This window comes from Cicer arietinum, chromosome 6 (assembly GCF_000331145.2).
Source record: "Cicer arietinum cultivar CDC Frontier isolate Library 1 chromosome 6, Cicar.CDCFrontier_v2.0, whole genome shotgun sequence".
Classification (NCBI taxonomy): domain Eukaryota; kingdom Viridiplantae; phylum Streptophyta; class Magnoliopsida; order Fabales; family Fabaceae; genus Cicer; species Cicer arietinum.
In genome coordinates, this window is record NC_021165.2 from 35,084,738 (window position 1) to 35,105,621 (window position 20,884).

The 20,884-nt window shown below is 27.6% G+C and overlaps 1 protein-coding gene across 1 annotated transcript; it reads right to left on the reverse strand.

Moving 5' to 3' along the window:
• Positions 1 to 15,492: 15,492 nt before the first annotated feature.
• On the reverse strand, positions 15,493 to 19,855 carry LOC101497830 (suppressor of disruption of TFIIS-like). Its single transcript, XM_004514073.4, has 10 exons — positions 19,696 to 19,855; positions 18,723 to 18,800; positions 18,558 to 18,623; positions 18,244 to 18,341; positions 18,083 to 18,120; positions 17,893 to 17,980; positions 17,129 to 17,470; positions 16,728 to 16,793; positions 16,511 to 16,598; positions 15,493 to 15,754 (listed from the first exon to the last, which is right to left on the reverse strand). The coding sequence occupies exons 2-10, from the start codon at positions 18,784 to 18,786 to the stop codon at positions 15,693 to 15,695; spliced, it is 912 nt and encodes a 303-aa protein (XP_004514130.1). The 5' UTR covers positions 18,787 to 18,800; positions 19,696 to 19,855; the 3' UTR covers positions 15,493 to 15,692.
• Between the last annotated feature and the right edge of the window lie 1,029 nt (positions 19,856 to 20,884).

Below are 20,884 nucleotides of genomic sequence, written 5' to 3' on the forward strand. Positions count from 1 at the left end.
ATTTTCCTCCTATGTCACAACCTAATATTAATTTATTCCTCTTCATTCTCTCTCATGTCTCTTTAACTGATCTAGTAATAATAACGGTCACTTTGTTTATTATATCAATTTCTCTAGTCCAATTCACAACAGTTTCTCGTGTATCAAATATTTGAAATATAACATTAAATAAATTATAATAATTAATAACAGTAATAGATTTTTACATTATTAATATTAATTATAATTATTCATATTTGGTCAGTGTCATACATGCCGGTTGTATTGACGCGTATTTTATCAATTATAATTGCGGTTTATCCATATATGTTAAAATTTATATAAGTAAAATAAAAATAAGATGTGTATCAGGACGAGTTTACCGGAAAACTTGTGAAAAAAAATTTCCGGTAACATACATTTTCAACTTTCTGTAATGAAAAACTTTTAAAAAGATTTCTAACACAGCTCTTTGTCTTCTTTCTTATTCAAGTTCTTGAGATCGTTTCAATTACCACTTGTTGCATGTGTTCTTTTGCATTGAATCTTCTTTCCATGACACAATGCTCTTTTGATGTCATAACTCTTGATAATGATATGCAAGAGTTGAGTGCCTATGAATTTCTTGAACATGTTCTCTTGTTCCACAAAATTCATATCAAATTCATGTCATTAGTAAGTGACGACTCTTCATCATATGCATATTTTTCATTGTTTTTATTCTTATCTATTTGTGATTATTAGTTAATTTGAAGAATTAATTGTTAAATCTTATTGTTTCTAAATGTTTAAGTTCTTATTCCATTGATTAAGAAGGGATTTGTCGTAGTTTTAAGTTGCTTTGTTGTTTTAGTGCAGTGCTGAATTTTGGTGAGAAATCAACATGACCAATGTGGAGTGTTTTAGCCATATCAGGAGTTGTAGATGTCCTATTTGAGTCAAACCAAGTGCAAATGAAATATAAGATACATAGCTACAATTTTCATGAAGACACCGGAACCCACTTCAGACTCAAAAGAGGAGACAAATGCAGAAAACGTCAAACAAAAGAAGTTGTGCACCTAAAGCGCAACAATTGCGTCTGGGGAGCATTTCCGCACTGATGAATCTTCCAGAATACGCTTAAGACGTGCGATGCATATCAAAATATATTAAAATGCATTTTCATCATTTTTAGGAATCTTTTAATCTAGGATCAAATTAGACACCAAAGTTGGATTCAAAGTGCAACTTATCCGTGACATTTTCTTATAATAAATGATCAATTTTATTATTGTTGTTAATTTCAAATATTATTTCAATCAATTCGAAAACTTCTTGTTCAATTTTAGTAATTAAATACAACTCGATAGTAAAACGCAATCCTTGAGTTAAACACTCGGTACTACCGTTTTATTATTACTTGCAACGATTTAGTACACTTGCTGAAACGCTATGAAGTTTTTGGCGCCGTTGTCGAGGAATTTCCATATCACTATTGATTTATAATTTATTTACTTAACTGACATTTTTTGCTCAGCAATAAAATTTTTGCTTTCATTTTATGTTTAATTTTGGAAAAAAATAAAAAGCATTTGTATACTTAGCATTCATTCATCAAGTTCAACTCTCTATTCACACAATCTCACCAAAATTTCTCTTAAGTTTTTAACAGCAATAAAATTTTTGCTTTCATTTTATGTTTAATTTTGGAAAAAAATAAAAAGCATTTGTATACTTAGCATTCATTCATCAAGTTCAACTCTCTATTCACACAATCTCACCAAAATTTCTCTTAAGTTTTTAACAGGGGTTATGAATTTAGCACTCAAATCCTAGAACACACATCACACTACCATAGGCTTGAAAATTTTTTGTTTTAAAACTGTTTTATTTTTTACTTAATTATTTATTTTTCTTTATTTTAAAATTGTTCATTACTCACAATTTGTCTAACCTTGTATGTGAGGTCAGTCCTCACCTGAACTTTTCTTTGATAAAAAAATCGAAAAAACTGTGAAACAAAATGAAAGCCGGTTCGAGAAAGGAGACAAAGGGAAAAACAATTAATAGTGGAAGAAGAGGATTTGGGGGATTTCTTCACATTTGCGGAAATGGCCGATCCATCACCACCTAAATGCACCATCAGCGAGTATGAGAATCGAAATAGAAACTGTGCTTGGTTGGCTATCCATAACCCACAGATTACAGTCAACAAGTTTGAAGTGAGTCCTGCTCTATACTAATAGTTGAAGGAGATTCATTTTGCCGGAAAACATAACGAATATGCCAATAGAAATCTTACAAACTTATTTGAACTATGTGAAAAAATGAAGGTTGATGGTTGTTCTAAAGAAGGCAAGAGGTTGAGACTATTTCAATTGTCACTAAAGATGATGCTAAGGAGTGGCTTAATTCCTTTCCTGCCGGTAGCATCACCACATGGGATGACCTTGAAGATAGGTTCTTGGAACAATACTTTCCCCCAACTATGTTCATTAGGAAAAGGCAAGAGATTTCCAGTTACAAACAGAAAGAATGATGAACTTGATGAATGAATGTTAAGTGTACAAATGATTTTTTTTTTTATGTAAGCAACCATAGAGCATGATGTATGTTTTGTAGTAGCTGAAACTTTGAAAAGTGAGTTTGAATTGATTTGAGAAATTGAGTTTAAATATGCTTTTAACTACACCAAATCTGAAATTAATTGTTGTTTTGGGACAAGCAATAGATTAAGTTAGGGGTTGTGATGACTCTTCATCATATGCATTTTTTTCATTGTTTTTATTCTTATATATATGTGATTATTAGTTAATATGAAAAGTTTATTGATATATCTTGTTGATTCTAGCTCTTTGAGTTAATAAAATGTGTATGTTCTTATTCCCTTGATTAAGTAGGGATTTGTTTGTAGTTTTACGTTGTTTGGTTGTTTTAGTGCAGTATTGAATTTTGGTGAGAAATTAACATGACATATGTGGAGTGTTTCAGCCATATCTGGAGTTGTAGATGTCCAATTGGCGTCAAACCAAGTGCAAATGAAAGCTAAGATCCATAGATACAATTTTCATGAAGCCATCAGAACCCAATTCAAACTCAAAAGAGGAGAAAAATGCAGAAAACTTTAAACGGGAGAAGTCGTGCGCCTGAAGCGCAACAGCTGCGCCTGGAGCGCATTTTCACATTGATCAATCTGCCAGAATGCGCTTGAGGGCGCCTGAGGCGCGCAACGCGCATCAGAATATATTAAAATGTGTTTTTATCACTTTTAAGGATTTTTTTTAATATTGGAAAGTTGGGAGAGTTGTGCCCTAACAAAGAAACTCAAAGACGACCGTTTCTAACACCATTGAGCAGTTTTAACAAGAATCATTCATGAATCTTTCTTGTAATTCTTCTCTAATCTCTATATTTTCTATCTCTTTCATGAGTAATTAAACCCTATTTATTAGGGATGAGTGTAACAAGATGAAACCCTTATTTTTCTAATTGGATTTCTAGTTATATAAATGAGTTTATTGAATTATGTTTTCTCATCTTTGTACTTAATGCTTTTTATTTCTTGATTAACTTTAAAATGGTCTATGATTCATATTATGAAACAGGAGTGGACTTTACGAATGTTTGAGATGAGAAATTCATGATATTGTAGTCTAGGGATACATGCAGGTCATGAAACCAATTAAATTAGTTGCAAAGACAGTAATTTAACAAGAGAATTCTTTTACGGTAAGACATAATTCTAATCTTAAATCCACTAAGAAATTAGTGTTATTTTAGAATTAAAGATTATGTCACTAAGACATTAGGGCAAGAATAATAAAGAGAATTCAGTAATAATTCAATAAAGGAATTCAATAACTAGGATCAAATTAGACACCAAGGTTGGATTCGAAGTGAAATTCACCCCTGACATTTTCTTATAATAAATGATTAATTTTATTACTGTTGTTAATTTCAAATATTATTTCAATCAATTCAGAAAATTTTTGTTCCATTTTAGTAATTAAATACAACTCGATAGTAAAATGCAATCCTTGAGTTCGACACATGGTGCTACCGTTTTATTATTACTTGCAACGATTCAGTACACTTGTTAAAACGCTACCAGTAAGTTTTTTATTGTTTAATTCATATCTATTTTAGGTATCTCATTTTTTGCATTTTCATTACCAAATATTGAACTAGATAATTGTATCTTGACTATTCACCTAAAATTGAACTCTAGCTATTCATATGTACTTGCTTCTTTTTTGTGATGTTGTTCAATTTGCAGCCATGCCTTCTCATTACTCAAATTCTATCAGGAAGGCTATCACAAAATACTTTTAATTTTTTTTTTCTTTAGACTGTTGCTTTTGTTAAAAATAAAATTTATTAAGATTCAATTCTATTTTTCATTGACATTTTATCCTACAAAAATATATCATGAATTGTAGGTATAACAACGGGTAGTTGGCAGAGAATAAAAAGTGGATCGTAGTTTAAGAAATTTTTGTATCGAGAGTTTTTTTAATGATGTAGTCACGAAATGTGTTCTGTTGATAATAATAGTGATATAAATATATGATATAAAAGACTGATATTGAGGTGGAGATTGTTGAGTTTAAGTGTGATTGGTTAAGCTTACGTCGACTATCAATCAAATAAATATTAGAAATATATATTGATTGCTTGAAGATTAGAACGAAAATATATAAATATATATATATATATATATATATATATAAAAGGATTAACAATTCAATTGGCCAAGATTAATATTAATTATAATATTTATCATTTGACTTATTCAAAATTATATAAATTATTTATAAAAGACTTATTTATTTAAATTATTATAATAGATAAATTATAAAAGGTAAAAAAAATCAATTATAATAATAAAAGTAAAATTGAAAGAAAAAAATAATAATCTATAAGATTTAAGCTACTTGAATTAGTTTAACAAATACATGATATAACTTATAAATTCGTTTTTTTTTTCGTCTTATCAATCATAGTTCAAGGGCCTGATTGATTTAGTTTTAAGAAGATAAAAAATCAATTTTTAATATTATAATTTACAAATAAATAAAGATATATATATCTGAGTAATAAATAATTTATTTATTTTAATTTAAAATGAATAAATAAAAAATATATCAGATAAATTTTAAATTAATAAAAAAAATTAATTTTAAATTACTACTTTCAAAATATTGTAAACATTAATTGATAAAATTTATTTTTCATCAAGAATGTTCTTTACGTCATTTTTTATTTAAACTAATGAAACGCTTATTTTACCAAACTTCTTGTAAATAGTTCATATCCTTTTTTAGATAATTCTTGATTAAATCTTCTTGTAAATAATTCATATCTTCTTGTGATAAATCTTGATCAAATCTTCTTGTAAATAATTCATATCTTCTTGTGATAAATCTTGATCAAATCTTCTTGTAAATAATTCATATTTTGTAGATAAATCTTGATAAAATCTTCTTGTAAATAATTTATATCTTTTTGTAGATAAATCTTGATCAAATCTTCTTGTAAATAATTAATATCTTCTTGTAATTAATCTTGATCAAATTTTCTTGTAAATAATTCATAACTTCTTGTGATAAATCTTGACTAAATCTTCTTGTAAATAATTCATATATTTTTGTAGATAAATCTTGATCAAATCTTTTTGTAAATAATTCATATCTTCTAGTTGATAAGATCTTGATCATATCTTTTTCAAATCTTGACCATGATCTTTTTTTCAACTTGGTTAAAGATTTTCTTCAATTATAAATCTAAATCAAAGCTTATTTTAAATTATCTTCAAAAACACGAACCTTATTTCATAATTTTGCTTGCTTTGCTTGATTTCATAAAAAATAAAAAAATAAAAATAAAAAACACATAAAACTATATATATATATATATATATATATATATATATATATATATATATAAATAATCAAAATCACAAAGTGTGTAATATTGATATTTATTCTATTTTTATTCCAAGTTCTTGTGATTGTTTCGTTCTCTTTCTCTTTTTGAGAAACCCGTGTCGTTTGTTCTTATTTCTGAAACGCAAGAAACGAGTGAAGATGATGCTTATAGGAAGACTTCCAGAACACTTCTCAATTTCTATATCAAGGTAACTAACTATTGAATAATGCTTTTGATTTCTTTTTATTTTTATTTTTATTTTTTGACATTTTATATTTTGTTTGTTCAGTTAGCCCTTGTTGCATGCCTTATTTTGCATTAAATCTTCTTTCCCAAATAAATGCTCTTTTGATGTCATAGTCGTTGATACTGATATGCAAAAATTGAGTGCTTATGACTTTCTTGAACATGTTCTCTTATTCCACAAAATTCATGTTATTAGTAAGTCATTTATTATTTCATTCATAACTATTTCATGTATCTCATCATCTGTTGCTGTTATATGTACTTACTATTTTTTTGTTGTGAAATTTGCATTCATGTGTCTGATTAGTCTACAAATTATGTTGGAAGGATATCACAAAACGGGTTTCTGATTATTGGATTGAGCTTTTGAAAGAACAATAATTCAAGAATATGTGAAACCATGTCCTAAAAGGAGTTATGATTAATGAAAATAAACATGAAAAACAATTGAATCAAACTATAAACGACTTATTCGATATAAAAAAAATTTGATAGAAGACAGGGTAGAGAATAAGAAGTCAATGTTACAAAACAAAACTATTGATTTTGTTTTATGTGAATCGGGACAATACGATTCTTTCCCATTATTTTTATTTTATTTTTTATATTCTTTAACAACTCAACTCTTACATATATTTTCAGAGGCAATGCCGAAATAAATTCTTAAAATATTATGGATGCTTCGGGTTTAAATCGACAACATATTGCTAACTAGGATATTTTTATATTTGTTTAATATTATTGTATTTACAATTTTAACTATGGTCTTTACATCTGTATCCTTTTAATTCTTCATTCAATGGATCTAAATCAGAATTTCAAGATATTCAGTATTAAAATTTAATAACATAAACACTTCACAATGTTTGATTTTGTTGTTTTTAAATGATATTTTTTCTTAGAGTAATTGATAATGATATTGCGGCGCAAAACGTAAATGCAAAGCAACTGCTCTAAACCTCTCTAAAAAAACAAGTTTTTTATTTAACAAAATGTCTCACAAAATTTTTGTAATATTGTCTCAAAAAATATTAAATGAATTGACTTTATTATCAATTTCTAAAGAAATATTATATAATATTACTTATATTAATTTAATAAATAATTTAAAATATAAATGTCAATTTGAAATTATGAATAGAATTATTCAAACTAAAAAAAATAAAGATTTTATTGAATTGCGCAAAGTTATAGATAAATTTATCAAAACTTCAAAATATATATATGGATGATGGGGGAGGAAAACATTGTACTTGCCTCGTAAAATAACTTCAAAAAAGTTGCAAACGCCCTAGCTGTATCCCACTCAAGTTGACATACCCATATATGTTGTTCAAAATAATATAAATTGCTGCTACTAACTTAGCTAATGTTAAATAAAGATTTAAAACCAAACAATCAGCAAGAACTCCAGCAACCTAGAGAATCAATATTCATACTCAGTATTTTAATTTTATTAAAAATAAAATTCTAATAGTTCACAATTGACTTAAGATAAAAGGTAACATACATATGATAAAACACTTGTTTTTCTATGACTTGCAGCAAAATCAGTCTCAGAATATCATGCACCAGCTGTTTAGAAATAGAAGGGTAATTATATAAGAAAAACAAATTAAACTTATGTTCTTGCTTATAACAGAAATGCTAATATATGCTAATATATATCTATAACACGCAGTTTAGATTGCTAACAGAGTAACAGTTGTAGTTGTTGTTACTTACAATATTGATTACTAACAATTTTTGGCATTTAAAAGAATAATAAGATATAACAATAATAACTTATCAGGCAGAACAACAGTTTATACAAATCCCAAAAAACTTGTGTTGATATTGTCATAGAACCAAGTCAATATTTGACTTAAGTTTGTGTGACTTCAAAAAATTCAAAAAAGTCCAAATCTGAAAAGTTTGGCAGAATTAGTTAGCGTACTAACACAAGATTGACAAAATCATTTCAAATTAGTAACAATAAAAAGGAATATGACATACAATAATTTTATTCAACCACAACTAGGTGGTTGTGATGATGAGCCACCTGCAGTAGTTGCATTCCCCATTGACATTCCTTGAAACTCTGAAAAATTAACAAAATAATAAACATTAGACTATATTATGTTCATGAACATATAAATATATTAGGAAGTTCAAACAGTTAAAAGATACATAAATAATTTTACCTTTAATAATTTCTTCAGAAAATCAACATCTTCACTAAGATTTAAGCCTTTGAAACAAGTGAGTGAAGGTTTTAGCCAATTCTGAGTGTAAATTAATGCTTCAGCCATTTTCTAGCTTTAGAAAGCTTCTAAAGGTCTCAATGACTCTCCCAACAGTACTAAAAGCACTTTCAGAAACAATTGTAGACACTGGTATGGCCAAAATGTCTTTGGCAATAAGAGATAAGATTGGGTACTGAGTTGCATTACATTTCCACCAAGCAAGAATATCAAACTTTTCACTCATCTTCACACACTTACTAGAATAATATCACTCAAGCTCATTTTGTTGGTCAATGGAGTCTTTCTCTTTAAAATGGTCTTCAAAAGCTTGTGCTCTGGCCATATGTGAATAATGGGCAGCAGCAACAGAGGTTTCATCATGAGAAGCACTATCAACAGCCATGGGAGTTGGTTGTGGTGAATTATGTTTTTTGTCATGGACTTTTTTATACCATTTGTACATTTTACTTAGATCTTCCTTAATTATTGTGATCAATTCAATAGTCACCTCTGATTTAGTTGCATACATATCTTGAAAGCAGCACTCAACATATTTCAACTTATACCGTGGATCGAAAATTACCCCAAAATATAGCAACTTATTAATGTTTGTAATACTACCCAATACTTATCATATTTTTCTAACATATCCTCAGCCACACTTGCAAAAATGGTGTTCAAATTCAAAGAGGCATTTTGCAGCTCACAATAGATTGCAGACAATTGGTGAAAAGCTGCATGTATACTCTCATGTTATGAGGAGGAAAACACCCTAGTTGCCTAACAAAATAACTTCAAAAAAGTTGCAAACATCCTAGCTGTATCCCAATCAGAACTAGTTGGGGACAAACTTCTCCAAAGAAATCCTTATAACTTGACTCCTCAACGTCAAGCTTCCCAAAAACTACTTGAAACTTCTCTGCAGCCTCAAACATCAAGTAGGTTGAATTCCAACGAGTTGAAACATCAAGAGATATCAATTTTTTACAAGATATTCTAGCTAATTGAACACATTCCCTAAACTTGGCAGCCCTATGAGATGAAGATTTTACAAATCTAACAGCATTTCTAATGCTAGAGATTGCCAAAAAAAATTCTTTCAAGCCATCAGTTACAACTAAATTCAGAATATGAGCAGCACACTTCATGTGGAAGTGTTCCCCATCCCCCATCAAACCATCCATATTATATATCCTTTTTTTTTCTTCAAAAAAGCAACAGCTACATCATTGGATGATGCTATCAACAGTTATAGTTGACACCTTCCGAATCCCCCAATCTTTTAAAACCTCTTCAATCTTCTTACCAATTGTGTCACCCCTATGATTTGGGATTACTGTGAGACTAATAATGCTTTTTTGATAACTCCAATCATTATCAACAAAGTGTGTCGTAAGGGTCAAGTAGTTAAAGTTTTGGATTGAAGTTCAACAATCTGTTGTAAGAGCTACCCTATTGCAATCAGACTTAAAAAAAGCTTTCAATCTTAATTTTTCCTCCACAAACAACTGAAAACTATCCTCCACAAACCTTAATTTTTCCTCCACACACAAGTATATTTTGTGGCAGTATTTACATGCGGCAGATTATACCTCCACTTCACTAAAAATAATTTTGTTAAAGTATTCCTAACACTTAGAGGATTGCCTAGGACCACTTGCATTAGCTCTTCTCTTCTTTTTAACTTGATTGTTAGTCAATTTAGGTCCAACAACTACAGTTGTTGCTGGTGCACCAGCTTCAGTAGTGTTGATATTTGGAGTTGGTAAATTTTGACTAGGTTGGTTCATCACTGAAATCATGAAGGAGCCTTAATAACCAAATACCAACCACATGGAATTATTTATTTTAAGTTTATTGACTTTTAAAGGGTTGTAATAAAATTTTAAGAGGGGTGTATTAAAATTTTAAGTGGATGTAATTTATCATTCAAGGATTATATTACTCTATTATTTAAGTGGTTGCAATTGAACATTTAAGGGAGTTATGAATATTTAAGGGACTTTAATTTAACCTATAAGGGAGTTTAATTCTTATGTAAGTGACTATAAATCAAGAGTCTAGTGTGTTTCACACACACTAGACTTATTCAACCCATTGAGGATAACTATAATACAGTGTCTAGTGTGTAACTAACACACTATACTCATTAAATAATATTAGAATAATATTCAAAAAAAATATCCATTAAAAAAAAGCATATAATAAACAGAAGTATATATTGGAGAAACATGCATCCACAAAAATTTAAGCATGCATATAATACATTTAAAAGTATGTATAAGAAAAAAAAACATTAACATACATTACAAGTTATAAATAAAGAAACCAAATAAATTCAAAGGGTGTATAAGAAAAAAAAAATTACGCATACATTAGAAAAACTGAAGTATTACAATTAAATAGAAGCGCACATTAAAAAAAAAAAAAAAACTGAAGCACTAATTACATTTAGTAAAAAAGAAGCACTAGTTACATTTAGAAAAAAAGAAGCATATTTTTAACATGTTAACTAAACACATAAAAAGAACCAGAAACTTTAAACACATATTAATTAAACACATCTTAAAAAAAATATACAAGTTAAATATATAGCATTCATTTATAGGCATAAAATAAATTTGAAAAACTTATAAACATGAAATAGAAAAAATATAAGCATCAAACTGAAGAAGACAAAAAATAGAAGCACAAACTTACAGTGCTCTTGCTCTACAATCATCACTTGCTTGCTACTGTTACTGGCTCATTGATCCATCTTTTCCAGCCACAAACCAAGAACATGAAGAAAAGTGGTTGGAAATTAGTAAAAGTATGTTTTTTTTTTCATAATATGTAAAAAATCAAACTCTAGAAAGTATTCTGAAAAAAATCAGAATATTCATATCTAATAAATATTCATATCTAGACATCATCAAAGTTTGAATTAATCTTAGAATATGCATATTAGAGTTTTCTAGATATCAATATTTATTAGAGTTTGAATTCAAAAATCAGATTATTCAAACTCTAGAGTATGCAAAAAATCAAAGAAAAAAAAAAAAAAAATATTACCTTGAAGATATGAAATCCAATAAGCAGAGAAAATGAGACAAAAAAATATAAAAATAAATTAGTTATATGAAATAATATCAACAAATCTAATAACTAAAAAAAGCTTTGTTTTTTTACATCATACTAAAAAAATAATAATAAGAGTATGAATATCAAATGTTGGTCAGAAAGAGCATCAATTATCAAATATCAACAAACAGAAACATACATACAAAAAACTGAAATTGATAAATAAACATACACTCAACACAACAATATGAATAAAATAACTAACCAAAGACACAAACTAGATAAATAAAAAAAGTAGAGTTAATTATAAACAAACTAGATTAAAAAAGCTTGAAGTCTAAAAATAGGAACCCTAATCTTAAAACTTTTGAAAATTGGATATATTTAAATAAATAAATAAGAGAAGAATGCTTTAGAAATAACAAACAGAAACATACATAGAAAAAACTGAAATTGAAAAATAAGCATACACTTAACACAACAATATGAATAAAAAAAATTAACCAAAGATGCAAACTAGATAAAAAAAAAAAAGTAAAGTTAATAATAAATAAACTAGATTGAAAAAGTTGAAAGTTTAAAAATATGAATCCTAATCTTAAAACTTTTGAAAATTAGAAACATTTAAATAATCAATGACATGATTTTTCTTTCTATTGAGTTAGCTCACATAAAATTTCAGTCTGTATCCAAAACAACAAAAATCAATCAGAAAAGTGCTATAAATTATGCAATCCATTAACCAAGTTTTCTTTCGCACCTTAAAGAAATAGTAAAATAGGTCGAGCAGCTTACCGATGAAATTTAGTCGAATCTCCTAGGATACATTTGTTGAGGTAGGATAAACAAAAGCAGAAGACAATATTAAAAGATGCTTTCAATTTATAAACCAATCTGTATAAAGAATGATAGAAACGTATACCAAAGGCACTTCGAGTTTAGTACTTCACAAATTAAGACTCTAATGAATAAATTAGTTGAAAATTACTTCAATTTGCAGAAGATTTTATTTAGAAATTAAAGAAAATCTATGTAAATATGGACTTTCCACGCGGTTGCTTGATCCATAAATCAAAACTAAGATTTTGAACATTCTGAGTAGTAACTAACTGTAGACTATGGTGTAATGTACTTTTCTTTCGTTATTATTTCTCATATTTTGTATTGATGGAATCCAAGTTGTAATAATTTCCTGCTATTTACCGAGATTTCTTATTATTTTTTCTATTATATATGAATATTCTATATTCTTGTAATGTGTTGTCCTCAAATTAAATTAACATATTTAAGATTATGTGCAGCAAAAAGAATCAGTTTAGTTAAATTAGATGATGGATTTAATTAAGAGATTAATATGTGTGCACTGTCATTATAAAACTAACAGAGTCAATCACAATCATTAATAGTGCTATCATTGTCTCAAACAATTAGAAAAAAATACACATCAAATCAATGTAGCTGTAATGTTCACTATCAACACACAAATTATATGTTTTATTGATGTAGCTGAGATCAACTTCCCAGAGTATTTAGGAATAGCACAACGAGGAAATGAGAATAAGAGTAGTTAAGAGAATAGGGAAACAGAAAGAGAATCACAGAAGAAGGAAATGACTCACAAATCCCACTCCTAATAGAAAGACAATTCCTGCCATTTTAATTAGAGGTGTGCAAAAGTATGATTAATTACATCATATTGATAAATGAGATCGTACTACACGACAAAAAATTAAATTATTTAAATGGTTCATAAATTGAACTACATATTTAAAATAATTCAGTTAATTAAACTTAATTCAAAAATCAATTTAACAATTTTAAAATTTTTTAAATCTCAATTAATATTTTTTTCGAACAAAATTTTTGAAATTTATTTTTCTAAAAATAAAATAGAAAATATCAAAAATAAATAAATAAATAAAATCATTTTTTTCTTAAAACGTTTTTGAGAAAAAAATCGAAAATGTTTTTTTTTTCTGAATTTTTTTATTTATTATTTAAAAAAAATCAAAACTTTTTTTTTTTGAATTTTTTTTTTCGAATAACTATCTTAAAATCGATTTTAACTAGATCAAAATATTAAATTAGTTTTAAATCGATTCAGAAGTGCACTAAATTTGATTTAAAAATGATTTTTAATAACTGAATCAAACTATTAATATAATCCAATGCAGTTCGATTTTTGTAATATGAACACTCCTAATTCCAATCGGTGAGGTGTGGATGGTATCATCAGCCTATCATTCCAAAACAGCAGCTACCAACTCTCTGCCTTCTTGATCATAACTTGTTACAAATGGGCATGTTTTGGCGCAATGCAACCCCTATTCCAGTCCACGTTGTAGAAGATTAGTCCCTTATGCTAAATACAATCCTCAGTTATTTATTCTTTGTATTATTTATTACTTGAAGCTAAAATCACCCAACTTGTTTGATTGTTTCTTTATATTCATCGTAACACCCATTCTCTAAAATTTACTGTTAGTTACACTAAAATATTATTGTGAGATAGATTTTAGTACTATGTCACCTTATACATCATGTTTTCTTTTTAACCTTAATTTTTATGTTTTATGAAAACTTAATTGTCATCCTTGATGATGGGAATTAGTCATTATCGTGGAAAACATGGAGCTATAGTTTATGAATATAATAACATTATTAATTTATTGAACAATTGCGAACGCGTATTTTTTTTTTAAATGTATTGAACATATCATGCTTAGCATATGTTATATTTTTATATATCCGTCAAACCTACTTTACTTAGAAGTGTTGGTTTATATAAGTATTCAACTTAAAAAATGTGGACTTTACGATTTCAGCTTTCAATTATATGATTGGTATCAGCAATTCACACGCATATATCGCGACACAAATCATGAACTCAAATGTTTAATCTAATTAAATTAAAGAAGAGAGAATTGGAGTTTGAATTATATATAAGAGATAATTATTAATAATAAGACTTTACTTACTTCTAAATCACTACGCCAAAAATGACATTTAACAGCGCCCATTTTACAGCGCTTGCTAAACACAAGCGCTGTTGTAATTATATTTTAAAAATAACGGAACCTTTTACAGCGCTTTCGATTCAAAGCGCTGTAAAACAAGCGCTGTAGTAGGTCATATAACGTTTGCGCATCACGTTATAAGGCTTTTACAGCGCTTGTATTACATATATGGGTGGGCATATTACAGCGCTTTTTGTGAAGAAGCGCTGTAAAATGTGCATAACAAGCGCGCGTTGTATTTACATGTTTTATAGCACTTTTTTAAAAGGGTTGTTGTATCTCATATATGGGTGGGCATATTACAGCGCTTTTTGTGAAGAAGCGCTGTAAAATGTGCATAACAAGCGCGCGTTGTATTTACATGTTTTATAGCACTTTTTTAAAAGCGCTGTTGTATCATTTACAGCGCTCGTTTCCACAGCGCTTATATTTTTGAAAAAGCGCTGTAAATGATTTAAAAAAAAACGTTGTAGTATGTGTTTTTTCGCGTAGTGAATAAAGTTCGAATTATTAGGATTTATTTTCTTAGATATCATAAGGTTAACAAAAAAAGAGATCGAATCAAAATTGACACGCATATTTGATTATCAAAAGCTAAATAGTGTTTTTTTTCTTTCATAAATTGCATCTTTCATACGAGTTAATTGTTTTGTTAGCACAATATAAAATATCAAATGAGATAAGATCGTGTTTGAATTATTTACAGTAGCTGCACAATACATCAACTATAGAGTTCGTTAAATTTTGAGTGATAAATTTTTCTGTGTAAATATAGCATGTTCTATAGTTATTACATCGTACAATTGTTGTAGAGAATTTGAGTCCAACAAAACTGCCCAAAGATTTTGGATTCCTTTGATTAGTCAAAAGTTTCATAATATAGATTGTGAATCTTTAGATTCTTGTATACTTTGAGCCAGTCGTGTGCTTCTTGGTGATATTTTGATTTTACTTTTAATTTAAGTCAAATTTTCAACTTAGAGAATCCAAAATGAAATTTCCAAATAATTTTTATGTTGGAAGACAATTATTAGTTGTACACATTCTTCATATAAATAATACCAACAAGGAGAATTTATTTCATATAATAATATTTTATTATAATCTTACAAAACCATCTACATCAACTACATTTGAAGTTGAGGAACCCCTCTGTCCTTCACATTTTTTGTTCATTTTTTGTTTTAATAATTTGATTTTGAATTTATTAATCATCCATATTAATTAAAATAGCTTCATATAATACTCTCTCTCAAGCGGTCGGAGTCACCCTCCTTCTCCTCTTCTTTCTCGTTTTCTTCTTTAAACTCCAACCTAAAAAAACAACAACAAATATCCACAGTAAACTCCCAACCCAAAAAAACTTAAATTCACAAGATTTAGAAAAGTATTGAACACAAATTAACAAAAAATAAAATCTGAAAAAAAAAATACAAGTTCATGCTTCTTCATTGAACTTTATGTTTTCAGATCCAATAAGAAAAAAGAGAGATTAAAGGTGTTTGAAACAAGAAAAATATAGTGATGGTTTCATATTAGTGGTTTGGTTTGATTTTTCAGAAGCATAGAGATAATTTCAAATAACTGGCTTCATTTGATTTTACAATTTTGTGAAGAAGAAGGAGGAGGCGGAGAAAAATGTATCATAATCTTAATTTTGACTTTTGTATAGATCATTCAGATGATTCAGATAGTCTAATCAAACATCCAAGTTGACATGTAAACTCAATTTTAAGTTTTTGATTTAAACTTATGAAAATAATCAAAGTGATTAACTGAACCACAAAACAGAATAAAAATTAATTAAGAGATTAAAATAAAACTTAAAATAAAAATATGGAACAAAAAAAAGTAATTTAACCTATTTTATTATAATCTTACAAAAGCATCTACATCAACTACATTTAAAGTTGAGGAACCCCTATGTCCTTCACAATTTTTTTTTCTTACTGATTTGATTTTGAATTTATTAATTAACAATATTAATTAAAATGCTTCTTCATAATAATCTCTCTCAAGCTGTGACTGATGTTAATTTCCCAGGGTATGTAACTTCTGATTTAATGTCACCTTCCCATAATTCAGGCATCGTTTCCCTAAGATTGTGAATGCTTTCCAATGCATAATCTGCACCTTTAATTCTTTGTGATGTACCAACCTAAATGTTGCAATCAATAATTAGTTTATAGTGAGTTGTGATACATTTAAAGGCATTAAATAATTATATAGTTGCTAGAATTAAAATATAGTTTATATTACAAGACAAAAATTTGAAGTTATGACTTACCAACACTGTGTCAAGTCCCACACGTTTTCCAGCTTGTATGTTGCGGACACTGTCCTCAAAGAACAACTGAAAATGACATTTAGAATTAAATAATGTAACAAAGTTAGATCATATATTTAAGAGTGAGTTTTTGAAGCTAGATTGTCACTAGTCAAAATATCACGCATTTATATTTTAACCATTGAAAATTAAATTTTATAAACATTTTCGGGAGTGAATTTAGTAATTTGGGATAGTTGAATGAAGATCAAACGGTAAATATTTTAACTTTGATAAAATTGATTTTATAAATAATTTTAAATGAGTTATAGTATTTAATCTTCATCTGATAGTTCTGATTGAACGACTATAATGACTATGTGATATTTCATTGAATAATTCGTTTTCGCAATTTTACTTACTGTTCTTTGAGGGTTAAGGTTGGCAATCTTGAGAGCAAATTCAATAGCAAATTCTGATGGTTTGCAGATAATTGGTGTCTTTGGCAAGACTAATCCATTGGGATTAGGCTGAGCAAAATGGTCTATAATGTCAAAGATTTTATAGCTTCTTGCATCATTACTATTAATTTGATTAGTAGTGTTTGTTAAGCCTACAAACTCAATGTCATCTTCATCATCAGAGACAATGCTTTTGTGAATTGGATTTAGTGTCTCAAAGCATATAATTCCTTCAAAACAATCTTCTAATCCAAGTCTGCTTAGTGCTTTAATAGCATGAACTTTGTCTGCATTTGTGAATATCTATAGAACAAAACAAAAGATACAATTAATAGAAGTCACATAAATATCATTATGTATGGTCTTAAATTGCGGTTGTCATTACACGGCAAACTATTAACTTCATTCATTTTTATAAGATACAGTTGAATTAATAAAAATTGATGTATGTAGTCTATATTATAATTCAAATACATCAACTTTTGTACTTAATTATTTCTTATTAAAAAGGACAGATGGAGTATTCTATATATATTGCGGTAAAATACGAACAAATCTAGTCTATGCAACTGCATTTGTAATTACGATACCATTGTATAGATTTTTTAAACATTTATATTTCTCCAGTAATTATGGTTGTAGAGCGCAGTTTAGAACCGTATTATTAGGTACCATATTTTGTGATCTTTATTCTAATGGTTCCATTTTGGTTATAAAAAGCTTACAATTTTCCTATAGGGAAGGCTCAGCAACAAGTTCCTCAAAACTGGATCTGGTTTTAAATTCTCATAAGGTAATCTTCCATGAACAAAACTGCATAAAAATGATAAACAAAAATAAAATTTAGTTTAACAATTTAATATTAAACAAATAGAAATTTGATAGTGATGTGGTAATAGTAAAATCCAAAAGTACCTGTGATATACATCATAGTCAAAGTCATAACCAATTGCCTATATTGAAAATGAAATAAATAAAAAACCCATTATATTTATAATCAGTACTTTTCACAATATATTTAAAGGAAATTATTATTGATTAGGACAATAAGTAAAATTAAATCATAGTTATCATACCCTTAGACCAGCCATAGTTGTTCCATAGTTCTTGTAAAGGAGGTTGGACAAGTCATCAATTTTGCTTGAGTCTATTTCAAGCTTCTCAACCATATAATCTAAGATCAATAATACCACCACTCTTGTCAATATTCAATACACCAAGAAACAACACGTAGCACAAACGCTTCAGATTAAAAGTGAGTCTGATACAATGACACGATACTGACACATGTAATTGTGTTTAATTAATTTCATTCGACTTAAATTATTATTGGTGTCTACATTAATTAATGATAAAAATATGGCATAGTATATATCTTATTGTAGCTTACCTTTAATATTTTGAAGACAAGATTTTGCAAGGCCAGATCTAAGGGGATACAAAGTATCATCTAAATCTGCATAACATTAATTATCATAGTTATTAGTCTAAGTTATAACAAACATACAAAAATATCAAAATTTCATTTCAGCTTCTGTTTATTAACAAGCCTTACCAAAAAGAAGACAATCATATTTTGGTCTCTGAGCTTGTTGTCTGAATCGATCCTCGAACTCCATTTCGATCCGAAATCCTTAAACATACAACATAAAAACAAAGTGAAAACAATGTTCCAGTACAACTTGAACATATAAAAAAATAATTTATAATTTTGATTCTGAATTTATAAATCAACATGTGTTACATGGCTTTTTTAACATTAATAAGATTCTATAATTGACTCAGATTAGCACCAAAAGTAGCAAAAGGATCCTTCATAAGAGACAATCAAAGGGTCCAATCCAAATTATTTAGGATAAGGCTTTGTGAAGTTTGTGAGTGGTATGAATTAAAATATATTTACAATATAAATAAACTTTATGTTAAGCTTTTTTTTTGTACAACTTTATGTTAAGCTTTAAAGTTGCTTTCAATTATAATATTTGATAACATAGTTCATGTGACACAGCAAAGCACTTTCCAAAGTAAACCAACTTTTGAAAGTTGAATTGATCGTTTAACAAACTTTGGAGATTGAAGTGAAAGTTATAAGTGGATTATATTATATAAAGATAAAAAATAACGTTTTATAGCAAATGCAGATTTTTGAGGCATATGTACAAGTTTATGAATTAAAAATGTCTAGAATTTTCATTTATAAGTTTTTAACTTATTAAAAAAATTTAAAATGTCTAGAACCACCAAATAAATATAGTGGTTCTTAATTCCAAACATTTGTTCCTTGTTAGTGAATTTTGAGACGTACAAAGCAAAATCTCAAAACCATATTCATGGTACTATTCATAATTTCCTAGGTTAATGTCAATTATGTTTTTTTTTTAATGATCATGAAGCCATGGACCATGGTTGATTGAAAATGAAAAGATGAAGGATTGAGGACAATAACTAAAAATATAATTAGAAAATAAAAAGAAGAAGAAAAAAAACAAATGATTTGTATGAAAGATGAGGTGAAGCAATTAGCTTACCAAAAAGGGAAAAATAAATTATTATGAAGGCCAAAGGAGAAAATGGTATGAAGAAGAAAAGTTTCAAGAGCAATGTAAAGGATATGAAGAAAAAAGCTTGAAAAGTATATGGTAAGTTATTGAAGGAAGGAAGGAAGAGGAAGAAGGGGGAGGAAATATGAGAGGCAAATGAGTGTTTTATATAGACAAAGGGTTGCTTGTGTGGTAGGGTCTTTGAATATAATATTATATTAATTTAGTTACGTTTTGAGTTTGATGTAATGACCATTTGAACTAGTACAATGATTATTATAAATTTTTGTACTCCAAGAAAATGACAACTAATATATGATTGGTTAAACTTTTAATAATAGAACTTAATATCATCAAACAAAATAGAGAATTCTAGAATTGAATCTATAATATATAGGGTTATTTTCTTAATTGTTACAGGATTAAATGAATAGTGTTTTAGTACATACACAAAGAAATATTTTTTTTAAATAGTAAAATTAATTTTTATTAAAATTATTAAAAAAAATCTCTTTTTTTTTGTGTATTTAAATACTATGCATTTGATCTTGTATTCATATGTAAGACTTGTTCTAAATCAAATAATCTAATTTGTTGGTTAGTCTATTTTATTTTGAGTAAATATGCATTTAATAATTCTTAAAAATTGTAAGGATCCATAAAACATTTCTCTCAAATATGCGAAAGAATAATTTAATTTTTTTTAATAATAATTTAATCTCTTAATTTATTTTATTTATTTACACTACAATTTTAAAAGTGCTATATGAACATATTTTGATGCTTTCACCTATTTTTGGATGGATATTTATTAAAAACTACTTCAATAAAAAAATTAAAATATTAATTTTTTAATTTAAAAATTAAATTATTATCTCATTAATATAAAAGACCAAATTGAGGAATCCCTAAAATTGGAAAGATAATGTCTATTAAATCATTTTATTCCTTGCACCTAAAAACAAAAAAACATTTTATTCCGTGACCTCGAATTCTTGAATGAAATCAAAATCTGATTTATTTATTTATTTATTTATTTATTTATAACTATTAAATAGGAAGAAATAAAAGTACAAAAGAGAATATGCCAGCTGCATCAAGCACAGAAATAGAGGTGGAGGCTTTTGCCAGTTGACACGGTACACAAGAGACACCACTCTTTGTTTCCCATTTTTTG

Coding starts and splice junctions, on each gene's coding strand:
- LOC101497830 (XM_004514073.4), bottom strand. CDS start 18,786: ATGGAGTTCGAGGATCGATTCAGACAACAAGCTCAGAGACCAAAATAT. Junction 18,342..18,557: donor TTGTCTTCAAAATATTAAAG/GTAAGCTACAAT, acceptor TATTGATCTTAG/ATTATATGGTTGAGAAGCTT. Junction 17,471..17,892: donor GCCTTCCCTATAGGAAAATT/GTAAGCTTTTTA, acceptor TTTGTTCTATAG/ATATTCACAAATGCAGACAA.